Genomic DNA, 18,151 nt, shown 5'->3' with positions numbered 1-18,151 from the left:
TTAATCCATACCTATCTTTTTTTAATGTGTGCACTTTTAATCTTTGTTCAGCGCCTCTTGAATATGTGTTAGCATTTAGCCTAGCCCCATTCATTTCTGTGGCTTTAAACAAAAGTTTTATTTTGCTCCACCATACTTACTCGTGTAACTACTCATGTAACAGTATTTAAAGGTGCCATGGCATGAAAATTTGACTTTTTCCATGTTTAAATGCTATGATTGGGTCCCCAGTGCTTTTATCAACCTAGAAAATGTGAAAAAGATCAACCCAGTAACTTCGTTTTGGTAAACCATTTTCTACAAACACATGAAAAAATAGGTCATTGAAATGTGGCTCTCCTTATGATGTCATAAGGAGCTCTTATTATAATAATACCACCCCTTAATCTGCACTATCCGACCACAGCACTGCCATTTAGTGCAGAGAAAAGCACAATTGAGTTTTAATTGCAACAAACCACCATCATTGTGATCAGTGTTTGAATTTCATCAGCTCCTTTGAATTTTAAAGGACACACCCAAAACTCCACATTTTTGCACACACCTACAAAAAGTGGCAATTTTAACATGCTATGATAAATTATTTATATGGTATTTTGAGCTAAAACTTCACATATGTGCTCTGGGGACACCAAAGATTTATTTGACATCTTAAAAAAGTCTTGTGCCATGGCCTCTTTAAATAGGGAAATCATGGAAGTGTTTGGTGGCTTCTGAATTCATCACTGTTTGGAGCCACATGAATGAATGGGGCTAGGCTAAATGCTAACACATTCAAGAGGCGCTGTACAAAGATTAAAAGTGCACGCATTGGAAAAAGTAAGGTTTGTATTAATGCATCTAAGTTGAGGTAAGAACATAGTAAAGAACATAGTAAAATATTGAAAACTGTGGTGTTTTCCTTTAATTTTCGGTGTGTTACCACAGTTATTGGATTATAATTGAAGAGCTTAGATGCAGACCCCACTAAGAATCTTAATGGATTCTGCAAAACAAACTGCTATTTTTGAACAACCCGAGGGTGGGGTTTAGTGGATTTAAAGTGTAATTTGATGAATGTATAGAGCATTTGGTTAAAGTCTTCCTGTAGTCAAGAATTGTATCAGTTAAAACGCATCTTGGAGCATCATAATAGCAGATATAAAATACCTGTCACAGTCATTTATTCATGCTTTAAAATAGCTTGAATGCAACTCTACACCCATGCTCATTTAGTGTACGCGGATCTATGAATATGCAAATTAACCCAACTCTACTCAAATGCACAGCTCAGGCCATATTTATGAATATGCGAATTAGTCCCTGCCTACTATTTTGCATAACCTGGGGCCATAGAAATATATGAAGAGTTTGGTTCCAAAACGCAATAAATAAATTTTGACTAATTTTGGTAAAAATGTGTTTTCTATATATAGAAAGTGACCTATTTTTTATATAGAAGTAACTTTTTTATATAGAAAGATAAACACTATTTTCTGTTACAAACTTTCACATAACATCTTTAGGTTATAATAACATAAAAAATGTATTATAAAAGCTGATTATTTTTTCTGCAAAATGCAATAAATCCATGACAATTTTTTTTTCTATAAATCTATTGAATCAATATATAAATGTGCATTCATCTTTGCCATATTATTTTCATTTAGTTGACTAGTGGTATACACTGATTAAAAAAAAAAACATTAATGGCATTAATCAAAACACTTTTTTTATTCTTGGGACGTTGTCGCTGAACTTTTTTGACAGCGATCAGCTGTAAAATGATTTGGTCCTGCTCGATTTTCGTTGACTTCAAGTAAAATAATGGAAAGTTTTTCATAAGATCCCCTGGGGTCAACGTGTTAGCATGACAGAAGCTTGATGCTGTCCTGTGAGAACAAGCAACAGCCAGCATTTTTCCTTCGCCCGAATGCCTCTCACGTAAATACTGATTTTAGCTGTAAAAATATATATTTTTAAATAGCGTTTATCGCTTTTGGAACCAACTCTTCATTTGTTAATAGATTTCAACAGTACTCACCCTGCATGTGTGAGCAGCACAGAAGCAGAGCTAAAGCAGCTGTGCTGTGATCATTTCAGCGCCAGGTCTATAAGACATCCAAACATAATATCTACTACTGTATGACTCGAACTACTGATCCACTCGTTCAACTGTGTTAATATGATTGGTTTCTTTGTGAAGAAGAAAACCAAGGCGATTTTACACCGTAAGAATAAGACTACCTCTAATTTAAAGAAAATATTCAGCAATGGTGTTAAATGAAGAATTTGCCCATGGCTTATCTTAAAACATAAAAACAACACATAGATATATAAACAACAACTTTTATTATCATTATCAATATCATTATCTAATTTGTTGCACAGTTTGACATTTCATACCGATTGAGATCCAGTAGCAACTATTTTCAAATGAGACAAAGATGTTCAGCAGTCTGGAGCAGTCTACTGCACTCTGTTTGTACAGGATTAAAGGGCGTAAACACAGGATGGGTCCTTCCTTTCAAAAACAACTAGATGAGTAAAACCGGACAAAACAGGATAGAGGACTATAGAGACGATTTTAAATCTTGAACTATTTATAATTTTACACACACAGTCTCAAAACATTGAGACATAATTTCCAGCCAAATACATCCATCTGATTCATATGTGTATCTGTTGAGGAGATGGAATGATTGAAATAGCCATCACTTGTCCTAAGTCTAAGGATTTTTTATATATATATATTTTTTGGGACATTTATGGCTTTATTTGATAGACAATATGTAAGGATAGGATTGAAAACTACAATGTGGAGAGAGAGGTATGGCATCAGCAAAGGACCAAAGGAGCTTAGATCGCTGAAAGTGCGTCTCAGACAGATCACTACTCAGACAGAATAAAATATTTTAAAGTCATAGACTTTATAACAAAGACAGTTTTTATATAAAAGATTAATAAAAGTTGTTAAAGCAAAAATCCACTGGCGTTTGTGGATAATAGCATAGCAGGGTCATTTCTAGACCATGGTCAGACTCAAGTTTCTTCACTAGTGTTATGTGGTGCATTCAAGCTAGCTGGAGAGAAAACCTTTATTTTGCCCCTTAATCTTTGTCCAGGGCCCTCAGGGGGCAGAACATTCCACCTGAGAGCACAGCAAAACATAGACAGATGTCTGATCAGGTTGCCATGTTGGGCTTATTTAAAACATCATTTTAAAAGACTGTTTTGTCGGTGAAGTGTAAAGCACAGAATTTGGATAAGGGATCATTTATGAATAAAGGTTTAAGTTAATTAACTGATGAAATTAAAATGTATAGTTTCATAATAAATCCACATTGCTAAATGTTATTATTTTACAGGTGCGCAATTTGAAGGGAATCCCTGCATTAGTTCAGCTGTTTAGCAGTGAAAACCAGGAAGTTCAGCGCTATGCCACAGGAGCTACACGCAACCTCATCTACGAGAGCATGAACAACAAGACCGTACTTATTGAATCCGGTGGAATTAGTAAACTAATTGGTGCTTTAAGAGAACCAGATGATGAACTACGCAAAAATATCACAGGTATGCACGTGTGTGGTGGCATTGTTAGAATAGGGTAAATCCAGAGTATGGTTTATCCCTGTAATGAAAAACAATTTTTTACTTTGGACTCACAAGTTATTTTAGTACAATCGTGAACTTGTGAGAAATTGTGAATTTAACATTTTTATCAGTTGTAACCTTGAATACAAAGTATGTCTCTATTAGTGGATGCAAGCTTGTCTGGGCGAAACAGGTGGAGTTAACAGAGCAGTAAGTGAACTGAGAGAAACAGAAAGAGAAGAAAACTGTCTGACTGTTAATGGCATCACTCCAAGCTTCAGATATAGCGGGAAGTTGGACTTTCAGAGGTCTTTGTGCTTTGTGAGCTCTACTATCATGCCCCACCCCCTAACATAGACACTTACTCACATTCACTTAGTAAACAATCCTTGACATTCTTCGCTGTTCCACTTTGGGTTGCCAGGTCTCTTAGTGACATTTTATGACTTGATCTATGGCACGTTAAAAAAACCCTTACAAGACACTAGAGGCTCAGTTCTTTACACTTTCCCCAAAAAGCCATTTTAGAGATCTTGCACAATAAGTAGAAAAAGTGCATTTTTCCACAGAAAAAGATCACATGATTGTATCACTTCCAAGTATAAAATTGCGTAACTTTTTCTTATATTTTAGAAATATTCAGTATCTTCCTTAATTTGACTTCAGAATAGTGTAGATATATATCCAAACTTTGTATAGTATTTATTTTTATATAATAGCCAGTAGTTGCCACACAGACCTGAGCTTTGTATTTTGCAGAGCAGAATAATCTGTAGCAGGTGTTCTGCTTCTGTTTGGCTGGTTACCTAGGCACACTGTTACCAAGGCTTTAATCAGGAAGGCAGCAAAAAAAAACTTAAAGGGATAGTTTACACAAAAATAAACTACTATGGAAGTCAATGGTGCTCAAAACTGTTTGGTTACAAACATTGCTCAAAATATCATCCTTTGTTTTCCGCACTACAAATTAATTTATACAGGTTTGTTACAAAATTAGGGAGAATTTTCATTTTTGGGTGAACTATCCATTTAAATATGTTTTATTTGTTGGAGTTACAAAGAACAATTCCCGCACACTATCTGCTTGCTGAAAAAAATGTATTTAATGACAGTTGCGTTGCAACGTTTCGATCAACTGATCTTCATCAGGCAACTGCAATTGTTACAAACATCATCAAATATAAATGGACAAATGTCCAATCACAATGTAAAAAAACAAATCACATGATAGGTGCATCATTCAAAATAGTCACATGATTACATCTCAATTCAATAAACTCATGATTATTTGATTATTTGTTGGAGTAAAAACGCATACCATATAAATGAAAAAATAGTAGATGATTCAAAGGGGTCATAGAGTGAAAAGCGGACTTTTCCATCTTTAAAGTCGGGGTGCATGATCTCTGAAAGCCAATGTTGAAATTTGAAATGACCTAAACAAACACGGCCCTACCCCAATAGAATCTGGACCTTTTTTGATAGACCTGCCCCAAACATGCGCAACCCAGGCAACGATGTTGGTTAGTAGACATGCCTCTTACTGCTGATTGGCTACAAGTGTGTTTTGATACTGGTCCCGACTCCCTTTTCCAAAGTGAAAATCATGCACCCCACCTTTAAGTGCTATAATTGGGTCCCCAGTGCTTCTATCAACCTACAAAACATGAAAAAGAACAAGCCAGTAACTTTGTTTTGGTAAGCCATTTTTTGCAAGCATGTGAATTAGGGATGTTAACAATTAATCGATCTTCGATTAATTGTCGATAAGAATTAAATCGATAAAAATTAACGATTGTCGACAAAGCAAGCACGTGTGTCCGGCGCCTGCGCAAAGCACATACACAGCTGGTGAAAAAATTAAACAAGCGCGAAGAAGTTAAACTAGCCATGATCACAACGATACTTGATGCCAAACACTCACTTGGGCTTTATAACCTCATTCGAGACGAGGCTGGCTGCTAACGCAACAAAATGGCATCCGCAGTGGATCTGAGAGGTTCCGATGCCGAAAATCTAAACACAGTTAGGATACTGAAAGCAAAGACCCTCTTCAGGGAAGCCTGCAAGATTAGCATAGCAACGCTGCTAACGGTGCTTTACACAGGGAAGGCGTCCAGAAGCCGTTTTTAATAAACAGATTAAAATGTAAAACTTACATTCTGGCAAGAAACTGTTAAATGTAAACTGTAACTGACTGTCGTTACACTCTGAACTCCCGCAACATATATCATTGATCATCATCATGACTGGCTGAGGCGCTACACGCTAAACACTGTTGCAGGTTTTCTAATGGAAGGTTGAAGTCTTCATAACATAAGCATCTTTGCTGAAAGTACGCCGCAGGTCTAAAGCTGAGGTGACGACGGGAAAAGTGCCCTTTGTGTGCTTCTTGAATATAATTACAAAAAGTGATGTATCAACGACTCAGAAAGCAACGTGAACAACTAGAAAAATAACACTTGATGATAATGAAAACTTATTTTGTCATGGACGCACGGACTTTCATCCGACTGTGCGGAGTGCCCGTTATGAGGCGGAGTTTACTGTGTCTATTAGTCATTATATTTCATTACGAGATTCAATTGATGATTTTTATCAAAACACCAACTACATTGACTCATTTTACAATCCCACTAGCATGTTATTTAGACAAAATAAAAACTTTTAATTCGCGTGAGGAAGCTGGCATTTTTACGCACACTTTTATGTCATTGGCTATATGTCACTGCTGTAATGGCTTATTGCACTGTTACTGTAAACGATTATTCGATTGATTGATCGTTAATTTAAATGATCATCAAATATGGGAAATTGCATATTTTGACATCCCTAATGTGAATAATTAGGTAGCTCAGATTTCGCCTGTTTTGTGAGACAGGTAGGCCAATTACAATAATGCCGCCCCTTAATCTGCACTATCCAACCATGGCACTGCCATTTAGTGCAGAGAGAAAGAGTGAGAGAAAAAATAATTGACAGCACAATTGAGTTTCAATTGCAACAAACCACTATCATAGCGATCAGTCTTTGTATTTCATCAGCTCATTTGCATTTTAAAGGACACACCCAAAAACGGCAATTTTTTTTCTAGGTCTTACAAAATGGGAATTTTAACATGCTATAATAAATTGTCTGTGGGATATTTTGAGCTAAAACTTCACATATGCACTTTGGGGACACCAAACACTTATTTTACATCTTTAAAAAAATCTCATAATATGACCCCTTTAAAATCAAACTTAAATAGAGCAATAAGCCCCAAGAAGCAGTGGGTTACCAGTGCATTTTATAACAGCTAAGGGGCGTTGTTGCCTAAAACCCCCTTAGCTTTTATAAAATGCACTGTAACCCCACTGCTTTGTGGGGTTTATTTCTTTTATAAAATGGTTACTTCATATGCATAACGTTAGCAGGATTTCATAAAATAAAACACAAATAAATTATATTCATACAAAATTTACTCTTCCGCCAAACAAAGTAGTTTCTCAGAATCAAGTGTGGTTGCAACAGAGCGCAGTTCCCAACCAACACAGACACATTAATTTTTTACTTTTTAGTGACCCTTTGATTTGGAATAGATGTTGTTTTATTAAAGGCTTGAGTCCATTAATGTAGGTCATTTCCCTTTAAGTATATGGCATCCACTACAATAGTACATAAATAAGAGCAATTGAAGATGCAGAATATTCCAGTTTTCCCTTATTTATCTCCCTTTGCAGGTATCTTATGGAACTTATCTTCCAAAGACAGTCTGAAAGAAAGGCTGGCCAGAGAGGGTTTGTCTGAGCTTACGGAGCGTGTGCTGATTCCTCTGTCTGGTGGTGGAGATGCTGGAGTCATTCAGCAGAGCATGTCTGAGGCCGATATATTTTACAACACTACAGGCTGCCTCAGGTACAGCTGCTCACCCACCCACCTGCAGAACCGTGCATTTAAATCCTTTTGCACTGCTGTTGGTCTAATCAAGTTCAACTACGTATCCACGTTCACACATATTTAAACCCACACAAGTGCACTCAGTGGCGCTGCTATGCTATCATGTACTGTTTGCTAATGGTGTTTATAGATTTCGAGTTTGTAAAGGAGAGCAGATGAAGAATGCATGGCTACAACACATCTATTGTTTCTCACTTAAAGATTTATAGACACAAAGATTTATGCACCATAAAAGTAAATGTGTGGACAAAAAGCCTATTTATATGTTAACTATACCCATTTTAATATATTGCAAGGAACCTGAGTTCAGTGAATGAAAGAACCAGACAGCAGATGCGAGAAACACGTGGGCTGGTCGACTCTTTGGTTGGATACATTCGCAACTCCTTAGAGGAAGGGAATACAGAGGACAAGGTCAGGAGTCAACAATGTTTAGCTATTTTTATTAGATTTTCCCACATATTTTAGAACAGTAGTAATTGCAGATTTTTTACTTACTGCAGAATTACTTGCACATTGTAAATAACTAATTTACTCACCCCTGTGTCATCCAAGATGTTGATGTCTTTCTTTGTTCAGTCGAGAAGAAATTAAGTTTTTTGAGGAAAACATTCCAGGATTTTTCTTAATAGACTTTAGATTTGAAAGGGCACCTATTTCATTGCTAAAAAACAATGTTAATTTGTGTATTTGGTGAACTGAAACGCTCTGATTTTGTACAAAGCTCATTGATCTAAAAAGCTCTCTGTCCCTGATTGGCCAGCTAATCTGTACATTATGATTGCCCTGAATACCTCTGACGTCAGCCGGAAATGGGACCCTCCTTACCATGTTTGAAAGATTTACTCACAATGCAATGCTGACAGGAGTTAATTTTCAGGCTGTGAGTCGGAAGTAGGAGGAATTATGTAATGACCGTTGTGTCTACATCACCAATCCCAGGAAGTAACCTAGCGCCCTATAAAATCCGTTTTATTTTTTCCCAAATTCCGTTTTATTTTTTCCCAAATTCCGTTTTCTCCGTTTTAATTTTTGCAAATTCTGTTTTATCCGTTTTAATTTTTGGCAATTATATTTTTTACCCTTTACTTTTATTTTAGTCATATAAAGAGTATGCCTTTAATGTTAATGATTAAAATGTAAATGATTTGGGGAAAAACTGGATAACAGGATTACTTAATGACTATAAAAGATGCATTTACACACGCGCGCGCGCGCACACACACAACTGAATTCAATGCATTGTTTAGTGTTGTTGCAGGAGGCTACAACAAGGTGTCAAAGCAGTGGTGCCTTCAGAAGTGCAGAAACACATCAATCCAGCGGAACGCGATCCATATTTTATACACAATCGCTTGAAATGCATATAACTTTACAAACATACACAGGATAGTGATCTGACTTAGGACAGCATGAGCATGCAGCTCTTTGCACATGCGAGCAAAAGAGAGACAGAGAGCGGCGCTACGATGCAGATGATTATATTTTAAATGCGAGGGATAGTTAGTTTACCTCAGCTCGCTTGAAATGCATAAAACTGAACAAATACATGAGGATTTGTGTTCGCACGGACAGATGCGTGAGCGCGTGCACGTGAGAGAGGTACAGTGAGAAAGACGTGGATGAGAGAGTGCATGTATCTTTGCGCTCACCGTGAACAGAGTGTTGACAAAACTTCCAAAATAACAGTCCTCCGGTCACATAAAAGTCATGTGAGACCTGCTCGGAACTAAGTGCTTAGCGTTGAATTTTTTTAATTTTTTCGTTGACGAAAGCAGAGTCGTGGAGAGCCGCTTCGCCATGGTTTCAGTGTTTTGGAGGGGGTCTGAAACGACGGAGGGGGCGTGTCGCCCAGATTTACTTCCCCCGGTCTGCATTTCCCCCAGACATACGTTCGTCTCCCACACAAAAACATAATTTTATTCAAAATATGTAAAATTCCGCAAAATTTCGCGTTAATACTAGATTCCGTGTTAATTAGCCAATTCCGCAATTCCGTCCGGATTCCGTGATCGCGGAAATTATAGGGCCCTAGTAAACTGTTGCCTACAATCCGTGTGTTTGTTTGTTGTAGTCCAAGAAAGAGATTTACGTTGGAGACATTGTTTACTTTGGGGTTTGTACCTTTTGCATATCGTTGACATGTACTAATACACACTTACACATCAAAGGAAATGTAAAATCGTGAATCGGACCATATGTGCTCTTTAATAGACTTTGCTTGACGTATGCAAAACTACAGCCGAAGTGTTAACAAGTGTGAAGAAAGAGGACCGTTCCGATGTTGTTGTATGTGGAATGATTAATTAATCTCTTTGTGTCAGTTTATTGTTTAAAATGGTCTGCAAGTGTGTGTTTCACATATGTAACGTGACTTTTCGACGTGGTTATGTCACACGGATAGTGCAAGATGAGAAGTTGTGGTTTAAAAGTGCATATTTTTTTATTTTTCTTGGCGAACATGACAACCGTTTTGCTAGATAAGACCCTTATGCCTCATTTGGGATTGTTTAGAGGCCTTTGAAGTTGTGTTGAAAATGCCATTTTAAACTGTAAACTGTTCAGGTCCAATAAAGTCAATAAAATTGAGAAAAAAACTGGAATGTTTTCCACAAAAACGTAATTTCTTCTCGACTGAACAAAGAAAGACATCAACATCCTGGAAGACATGGGGCGTGAGTAAATTATCAGGATTTTTTATGAAAGTGGAATACGCCTTTAAGCTATCATCTAAAATGCTTTTTAAATCGTTAAAACATTTTCTTATTACATATTTGTTTTATGAAGTAAGAAATAATACACTGGCACAATTATGCTTTGCCCCACATAATGCGTTAAGATCAAACGTTTTTTAGATCATAAAAAGTCAAGTAAACCTCTGCTTTTCAGCAGTAGTATACAAGCTAAACCAATAAAATCAGCCGCTGTTTATAACCATTTGAACTTTCAATCTTTTATGTGTATTCCTCTAGGGTGTAGAGAACTGTGTATGTGTTCTGCGTAATCTGTCCTATCAGCTGTACACTGAGATCCCGGCCTCAGTTCAGATGCGTCTGGAAGGCCCCAATCGAGCACAGAATTCACAGCACGGCGACCCCATAAGCTGCTTCACCCCACAAAGCAAAAAGGCAAAAGATGTTAGTAACTCAAATTTCAATATATAACCACAATTATTATTCTAACCCTCATCACACAGTTGTAAATGTAGCTTTTTATACTATGCTTATTGTTGTTTCTAATCCATAGCCTCCCTTATTTGTAATTGTCTTCGGATGATCTGCTAAATGGAGAAATGTAAATGTAGTACATGCAGTATTATTTTGATGGGCTGATAATGTGTCCCAGCAGATGAATCAAGATCTCTCCACCTTCTCTGAAGTTGCACGAGTCCCTAAAGGTGCAGAGTGGTTGTGGCATCCTCAGATAGTCGCTCTGTACAGCCGTATCCTGCAGGTCTGCGAGACAAACACATGCACGCGGGAGGGTGCGGCAGGAGCCCTGCAGAACATCACAGCGGGGGAATCCAGGGTGAGACGTTTAACCTAATTTAAATAAATCTATAGTCCTAAGTCCTTCCATTCAATTCATCTATTGTCTTATGTAACTTTATATCAGCCTTTAAACGTTACTGTTGTGTGTTAAACTCTTTACTTGCTACACTTTCTGTCATCTTTATTTTTCCATTCCTTTGTTCTCACATTTTCCAATGTGTCTTTATGGGGCTAGCTTTGTAATTCATTACGCTCCATCCTTCCTACTCTTCATCACTTGTTTTCCTGTTCATTCACTCGTTTGCTCGCTCCCTCAATCATTTCCTTTGTTTTCTTTCTCAGTGGGCCACTGTTTTAAGTCGTGTAGCGCTGGAACACGAGCGGATGTTGCCAGTTATTCTCGACCAGTTACGAAATCCCACAGACGCTGAGTTTCGATCTCTCACAGGTCTTCTAAGGAACCTCTCGCGGCACTGCAAAAGCAAAGCTGATATGGGTTAGTAATTCACCCCTTAGCTCTCTGTATATAATTTAATTTTAAATCCCCATGATTGCTACATTCTGCCAAAAATGTGTCTTGAATATAATTATTGTGCAAGCAGATAACTACAGGAAAGTCTTTCGACCTCTCTCCTCACTGGGGACTTTTCACCTCATAATAGTACAGGATGGATTTCTTACACATTGTTTGTCTCCCACACATTCATACTTCATTTCCCATCATACTCATTTTTGAATTCGTCCCAAAATCTGCCTATTAATCCCCACCCTGAACTCAGCCGTCTGAACTCCTCCTGCTGTAATCCACTTCATTAAACCCATCCATTGTTTGTTATTGCTTTTTATCCTTAGCTACCAAAGTTGTGAATATTCTGGTGAACAAACTCCCCAGTGATGGCCATCAGAAGGAACCTTCTAGTGATGTGGTGGTCAATATCTGTGGGATCCTCAATAATCTGGTTACAGAAACTTCTGTAGCTGCAAGAGATATCACTTGCTTTGATGGACTGCCCAAGCTGGTCAGCATTAAGACATCCCATGACAACAGGTATAGGAAATGTTTAGTTATATCATGTTTTTCCCACTGGCTGAAAGTAGTTGGCTCTCTATATGAAAAGTAATTGTCTGACTGGAATTGTAGTTTATAAAAATCTGAATTTTTTCTTGTTTAAGTGCTATGATTGGGTCCCCAGTGCTTCTATCAATCTAGAAAATGTGAAAAGGATCAACCCAGTAACTTAGTTTTGGTAAAGCATTCTCTACAAGCACATGAAAAAATAGGTTGTTGAAATTTGGTTCTCCTTATGATGTCATAAGGAGCTCTTATTATAATAATACCACCGCTTAATCTGCACTATCCAACCACAGCACTGCCATTTAGTGCAGAGAAAAGCACAATTGAGTTTTAATTGCAGCAAACATTGCATCGTTGTGATCGGTGTTTGGATTTCATCGGCTCATTTGCATTTTGAAGGACACGCCCAAGGCGGCAAATTTTTGCTTACACCTACAAAGTGGCAATTTTAACATGCTATAATGGATTATTTATATGGTATTTTGAGATAAAACTTCACATATGTGCTCTGGGGACACCAAAGATTTATTTGACATCTTAAAAAAGTCTTGTGCCATGGCCCCTTTAATACCATTTTAACACTTAATTTTAATGCTCCCTTTATATAAATTTTATGACTATAGGTAGCTTTCCCAGTACATGTCAACCAACCTGATCTCACAAATTTGTGGTGTAGTCACGAAATATTTTGCTGATTTGTCCGTGTCGTTCTCACGGATCTCCAAATTTTTCTGTGTCCGTACCGCGGACTTTCTTTTCCTTGTCAGTTTCACATATTGGTTACTCAATTGTTGCTTGGGTTTGGGGTTAGATTTGGGGTTTGGATGTCACTTTAACTATTGGTTTATACTATTTTTTTCTGGATTTTTAAACAATTGTCCCCTGACGTTAGGGTTAGAGTTGGGTTTGAGTTAGGATGTCATTTTATGTAACAGAAAAGTCTTTCTAACCCCAAACCCAAGCGACAATGGTAAGAAAACACGAAATTTGAGTAGCAATACGTGAAACTGACAAGGAAAAGAAAGTCCGTGGTACGGACACGGAAAAATGCGAAGATCCGTGAGAATTACATGGATAAATTAGCAAGGTATTCTGTGACTATAACACAAATTATTCGTGAGATCAGGCTGTGTCAACTTATTCCCTTATACCCTGTCCATAACCCTAAGGCCCATGCACCTTTTTGTGTGATTTTAGTAACCTGTGAGCAAGCAGTTGACATGCAAATGTTTTCCCATCAGAACTGTTGTTGTGAGGTTTAGAGTGTCAGTTGTTGGTATGTGTAGTTTTACCCATGATTAATTAAAATTAGATATTCATTAATTGCGTCATACAAATTCTGCCACTCCGTGTCTCTAAGGGCAAATACTGTAATGCAAATGTTTAGTGGGTAATGCCAAATATATTTTTATGGTTTTATTATTTTTATTTTTGTTGTTGTCTGCCATTTGGCCCTTTTGTGACTGGTAGACTGGATTTGTGGTAGAAAAGAAAGTCTTTCCCAACAGGGTTTTTTTTAAGTGGCCAGCCAGCACCAGCATATTTTATGATTTTCACAAAAGTTTAATAGCTTGCAAAAAATATTTTTTCTATAAATATATAAAAATACAATATATCAAATGAAAGAACAGACACTCTGCGTTCAATCAACCAAATAAACAAGAAAAACTGAAAAAAAAATGCATTCTATCTTTAATTGTTTTATCACTTTTCAAATATGGGTAGGTTTCTTCAAAAATTGCATTTTTGTAGAGGGCTTTTTACTGTTTCTGAATCAGTGGATGCTTAAAGGGGTCATATTATGAGATATTTTTAATATTTAAAATAAATCTTTGATGTTCCCAGAGTGTGTATGTGAAGTTTTAGCTCAAAATTCCATATAGATAATTAATTTTAGCATGTTAAAATTGCAAAAATGTAGACCTGAGCAAAAGTGTGCTGTTTTTGGGTATGTTGTTTAAAATGCAAATGTGAGCGGATGAAATGTAAACACTGATCACAATGATGGTGGTTTGTTGTAATTGAAACTCAATTGTGCTGTCATGTCCTTATTTTCTCCTTCTCTCTTTGTCTCTGCACTAAATGGCAGTGCTGTGGTTGGATAGTGCAGATAAAGGGAGCGGTATTATTGTAATTCGCCTTGCTACCTACCTCACAAAACGGGCGAAATCTGAACGACCTCATTTTTCACATGCTTGCAGAAAATGGCTTACTCAAATTAAGTTACTGAGTTGATCTTTATCACACTTTCTAGGTTGATAAAAGCACTGGGGACCCTATTATAGCACTTAAACATGAAAAAAGTCTATGCTTTATGCCCAGCTGGACTACTTCCTGAACTTCAGCCAGCTCCTTGTTTCCTATCTGCTATTATTGAACAAACTGATTAATCCAGGTGTGCCTGACCTCAGTAGTCACAAACAAACTGATTAATTCAGGTGTGCCTGACCTCAGTAGTTACAACAACAATAATCAGACACACCCGGATTAATCAGTTTGTCCAATAATGGCAGACAGGAAACAAGGAGCTGGCTGAAGTTCAGGAAGTAGTCCATAAAGCCTATTGTTTTATAAGTTGGGTAGAAGCGCCACCTAGTGGATAATAGCGAAAATATAGATTGCCGTAAAAACTCATCAGGAAAGTGTCCATGGCAGGTACGTTTTTTTTTTTTTAAATTGACGACAAGACTCTTCAATTGCGGGGAAAGAGTAAAAAAGATCAGCTGTAACATTTTTAACCAAAATTGTTAAAGATGTACATTTTGTGAAATATTTATGTAGGCTACAAATAATACTTTTGTGCAATCCATTTATATTGAACCTCACCTAACCTACAGTCTCATACCAGTACTGCTGAAGTATAGCCTACATGCTGTTTCATTATTTAGCTGTTTAATCAAGAGTGCAATGTCGCAATGCTTCTCAAGTTGCATGTTTTGTTTTTTTACAGTCCTGGGAAGCTAAGGGCAGCCAGGGCTGCATCCACTCTTCTGTGCAACATGTTTCAGTACAGCAAGCTCCACAGAGAATACAAACAGGTGAGTGTCTGTGTCTAGCCCAGTTAAAAGCACAAATCAATTTACTCTTTAGAGTAGCAAGTAGAGTTAAGACAAAGATCTTTTTTCTGTAATCTGATATCTGCTCATGTAAATGGATCCCTTATTGTATACAGACGTCGCACTGATGGCTATTGTGAATACTTTGTGTGTGTGAGAGAGAGAGAGAGAGAGAGAGAGCCTGCATGATCAATGGCCATCTGTTTTAATGGCAAGTCAATAAATGTAGGCGATTACACTGTGTGAATATAGTTGTTCTAGGTGTTGTTCCTAGAAGTTGTTCAAATGCCCCAAACTGGACTGTGTTATGTGTGTGATATGCTTTCAGTCAGTTAAACAGCCCAGCTGGACAAATATTTACTTATTACCCCATTACTGATTACCAGACATAACCCTGTTCAAGCAAACATGATGTTTCTCTTACTTTGCTGAGTTTATATTGAGGAGCTCAGATGCAAAAGCCGCTGAAAGTCACCTCCGTCAAAATTTTTAATTTGATATTAAACGAATGCTCATGGCACGTATTGTACGTTCATTAAATTCTTTAACTTCAAATTCGGTTAATCCGGCATCATGCCATTCATAAATACCAGTTTGTTTGCGAAATCTATTAAGAGTCTAATAAAAAATACTATAGCCTAATTTACAAGAAAAAATCAGACGCACTCAACGGGTTTTGCATCTGAGCTCTTCAATTGTTAAAATGAAGTATTTTCTGTCATGTCTAATTTTTTTACATTACTAAAATTGAGGTTGCTGACAAACGGTAATATTACACATTGGAGTTAGTAGTATTTTATTTCTGCCAGCAGTGATGCGCAGATCAATGTAACCCGCACCCGACCGCCGTTTTCAACTAACCCACCCGCAACCCTGACCACAAAAAAAACAAAAACAAAATTTTTACCCGACTTCCTGGCCCGCATTTTTTAAAAGTAGTAATTGTTTAAAATAGTTAATTGGCATCTTTATTTCAAACGACCCCCGTTCGACCGCGACCCGAATATCATAAAATTTTTTTTTGATGACTCGTAACCGCGGGTGACCACTCTTTTTAAATTAATTCGCACATCACTGTCTTCCAGGCTATTGTTTCTCTCGATGAGTAAAATCACAACAACAGCTTTGAACCGATTTTAAACATTTCCAAAAATAATATGGTTCCCAAACATGGCTTGAACTTATGGCTCCTCAAGCAAGTATGAAGATATGTGTGCGTTCTCACTGTGACCCAAATTTACTTCAGTCAGATGTATGATAAATAATTTTACAAGTCTATTGATTTTATCATATAACATAATTGATGTTATCTTATCAAAGCTGGAGCAGTTTTTGATTCTGTTATCTCAAAATTGATATGATAATTAACAAAGGGTACTATTGGTTAGGATTGCTCATCATTTCTTATGAGAAGGGACAAATTAATGATTAAAATATAACATTTTTTCTTTTCCCTTGAATTACAGAAAGGATTCACAAGAAGAGATTTCAAAGAGACAACCATTTAACCTAATCTGTGCATATGACTTAATACTAAACTCAATGGATAAGATGGCAATAAACATCAGAAGGATTGTACCAGCCTTTACCACCAAAGTCACAGAGGATGCAACCAGACCCTCTCTCAAACACACACACTGAAGCAGTGAAAAAGTGAACTCCAGAGTTTTTACACTATAAATTTTCCAAGTTGGCAACACCCTTAAGTATTATGACATGGCAAAGATGTAGAATGCTTGCAGAGCAATAAGTCTCTCAGCAGGCCAAGATGTGTGTGTGTGTGTGTGTGTGTGTGTGTTAGCGTGTGTGTGTTTTGAACTGAATTTATTTTATAAACCTAAAGCCTGACTGGATGAAGGCAACAGGCATGAAATATTAATTTCTATGAGTCACATTTCATAATGCATAAAACCAATTCTCTCACCAAGACCTGCTAGTTTAGATCTGAAGGTGCATCAGCCTTATCCTGAATATATGTTGCATACAAAGAATCAGTTTAAATGCAATCATGAGGCTTTAAATTGCTAAATGCTAGAGAAGCAAATTAAACTGAAATAGTTGTAGTTGCTTAAAGCAACACTATGTAGTTTTTTATCTTTAAATAATGTCTCTAAAATTATTTCAGTGATAGAACAACTTTTAACTGGACAAATTGTACTGTTGCTGCAACCTGAGCAACCTCCTAGCTGCTTCAAGCACACTCTGAAAGTGGCGGTGGAGGGTAGGAAACACAGCCCCGCCCCTCCCCCTGCCTGCAGAAGAGTGTCTGATACCAGGCACTGTTGCGCTTTTCAACCACATGGGGGAGCTGTAAGTCATTTTTACATGGAAACTACATAGTGTTGCTTTAACAAAAACAGATTTGCTGTTTTTTTTTTCAATTTTTGAGATTTACTTCTCATGTAACACAATTGCGGGCTTTTGTGGTTATTGAAGTACTAAAAGAGCTTCTGAATGACATTAAACTTTCCTGAAATAAACATTTGAAGCTAAATATAAAGTTTTACTTAGAAAGCACAAATGTAACAAACTGCCTAGAAATAAATAGATTAGTAGACATTTGCATTAGAAGTCAGTTTAATTCATGACCAGTGTATAGCAAAACATTTCCCCGCTTTGTTGTGTGCCAGATGTAAAGAATGCATTAAACTAAATGACTAGAAGTCATTATAATATAGAAACATTTTCTTTTTTTAAGTTGGTTGTGCAATTGTCAGATTTACTAAGATATTGTTAACATTTACTGGCTTTCTGGTTATTAAAAATATAAGTGTTGTGGTCTTCAGCTTTTCACTTGCTATCTTCTAAGTAGTATTTTCTAGTAGTAATAAAATGTGTCCTAAAGAAACACTCCCAACTTCTCTAGGCAATGACCTAACAAGAAACACTGCCAGGAACTGCCTGGTATATGTAAAGGCAACTTTTTTTTCTCATTTTTTTGTGGGCTACTTGAGGCTAATGGCTGATAGGTTGGAATGCATTAGGTCAGGGAGTGATTGTTGTGGTTGGCCTTTTTG

General features: G+C 37.0%; 1 protein-coding gene across 3 annotated transcripts in view; it reads left to right on the top strand.

Annotated features, from left to right (window-relative positions):
* The window catches only part of pkp3b (plakophilin 3b), a 30,401-nt gene extending 12,482 nt beyond the window's left edge, over positions 1-17,919 (top strand). For 2 of the 3 annotated variants that reach the window (XM_055203943.2, XM_055203933.2), the window contains 9 exons: positions 3,348-3,552; positions 7,296-7,470; positions 7,809-7,926; positions 10,485-10,649; positions 10,858-11,040; positions 11,346-11,499; positions 11,856-12,051; positions 15,029-15,116; positions 16,601-17,919. In XM_055203943.2, coding sequence (XP_055059918.2) covers positions 3,348-3,552; positions 7,296-7,470; positions 7,809-7,926; positions 10,485-10,649; positions 10,858-11,040; positions 11,346-11,499; positions 11,856-12,051; positions 15,029-15,116; positions 16,601-16,642 — 1,326 coding nt within the window. In that variant the 3' untranslated portion in view covers positions 16,643-17,919. The remainder of the gene's footprint in view (positions 1-3,347; positions 3,553-7,295; positions 7,471-7,808; positions 7,927-10,484; positions 10,650-10,857; positions 11,041-11,345; positions 11,500-11,855; positions 12,052-15,028; positions 15,117-16,600) is intronic. The other variant, XM_055203938.2, reaches the window with a different exon arrangement.
* Positions 17,920-18,151: the final 232 nt, after the last annotated feature.

This window comes from Misgurnus anguillicaudatus, chromosome 21 (genome assembly GCF_027580225.2).
Source record: "Misgurnus anguillicaudatus chromosome 21, ASM2758022v2, whole genome shotgun sequence".
In the NCBI taxonomy this organism is placed as follows: domain Eukaryota; kingdom Metazoa; phylum Chordata; class Actinopteri; order Cypriniformes; family Cobitidae; genus Misgurnus; species Misgurnus anguillicaudatus.
Note: the sequence above shows the minus strand (reverse complement) of the source record. Positions and strands in the feature narration are given on the sequence as shown.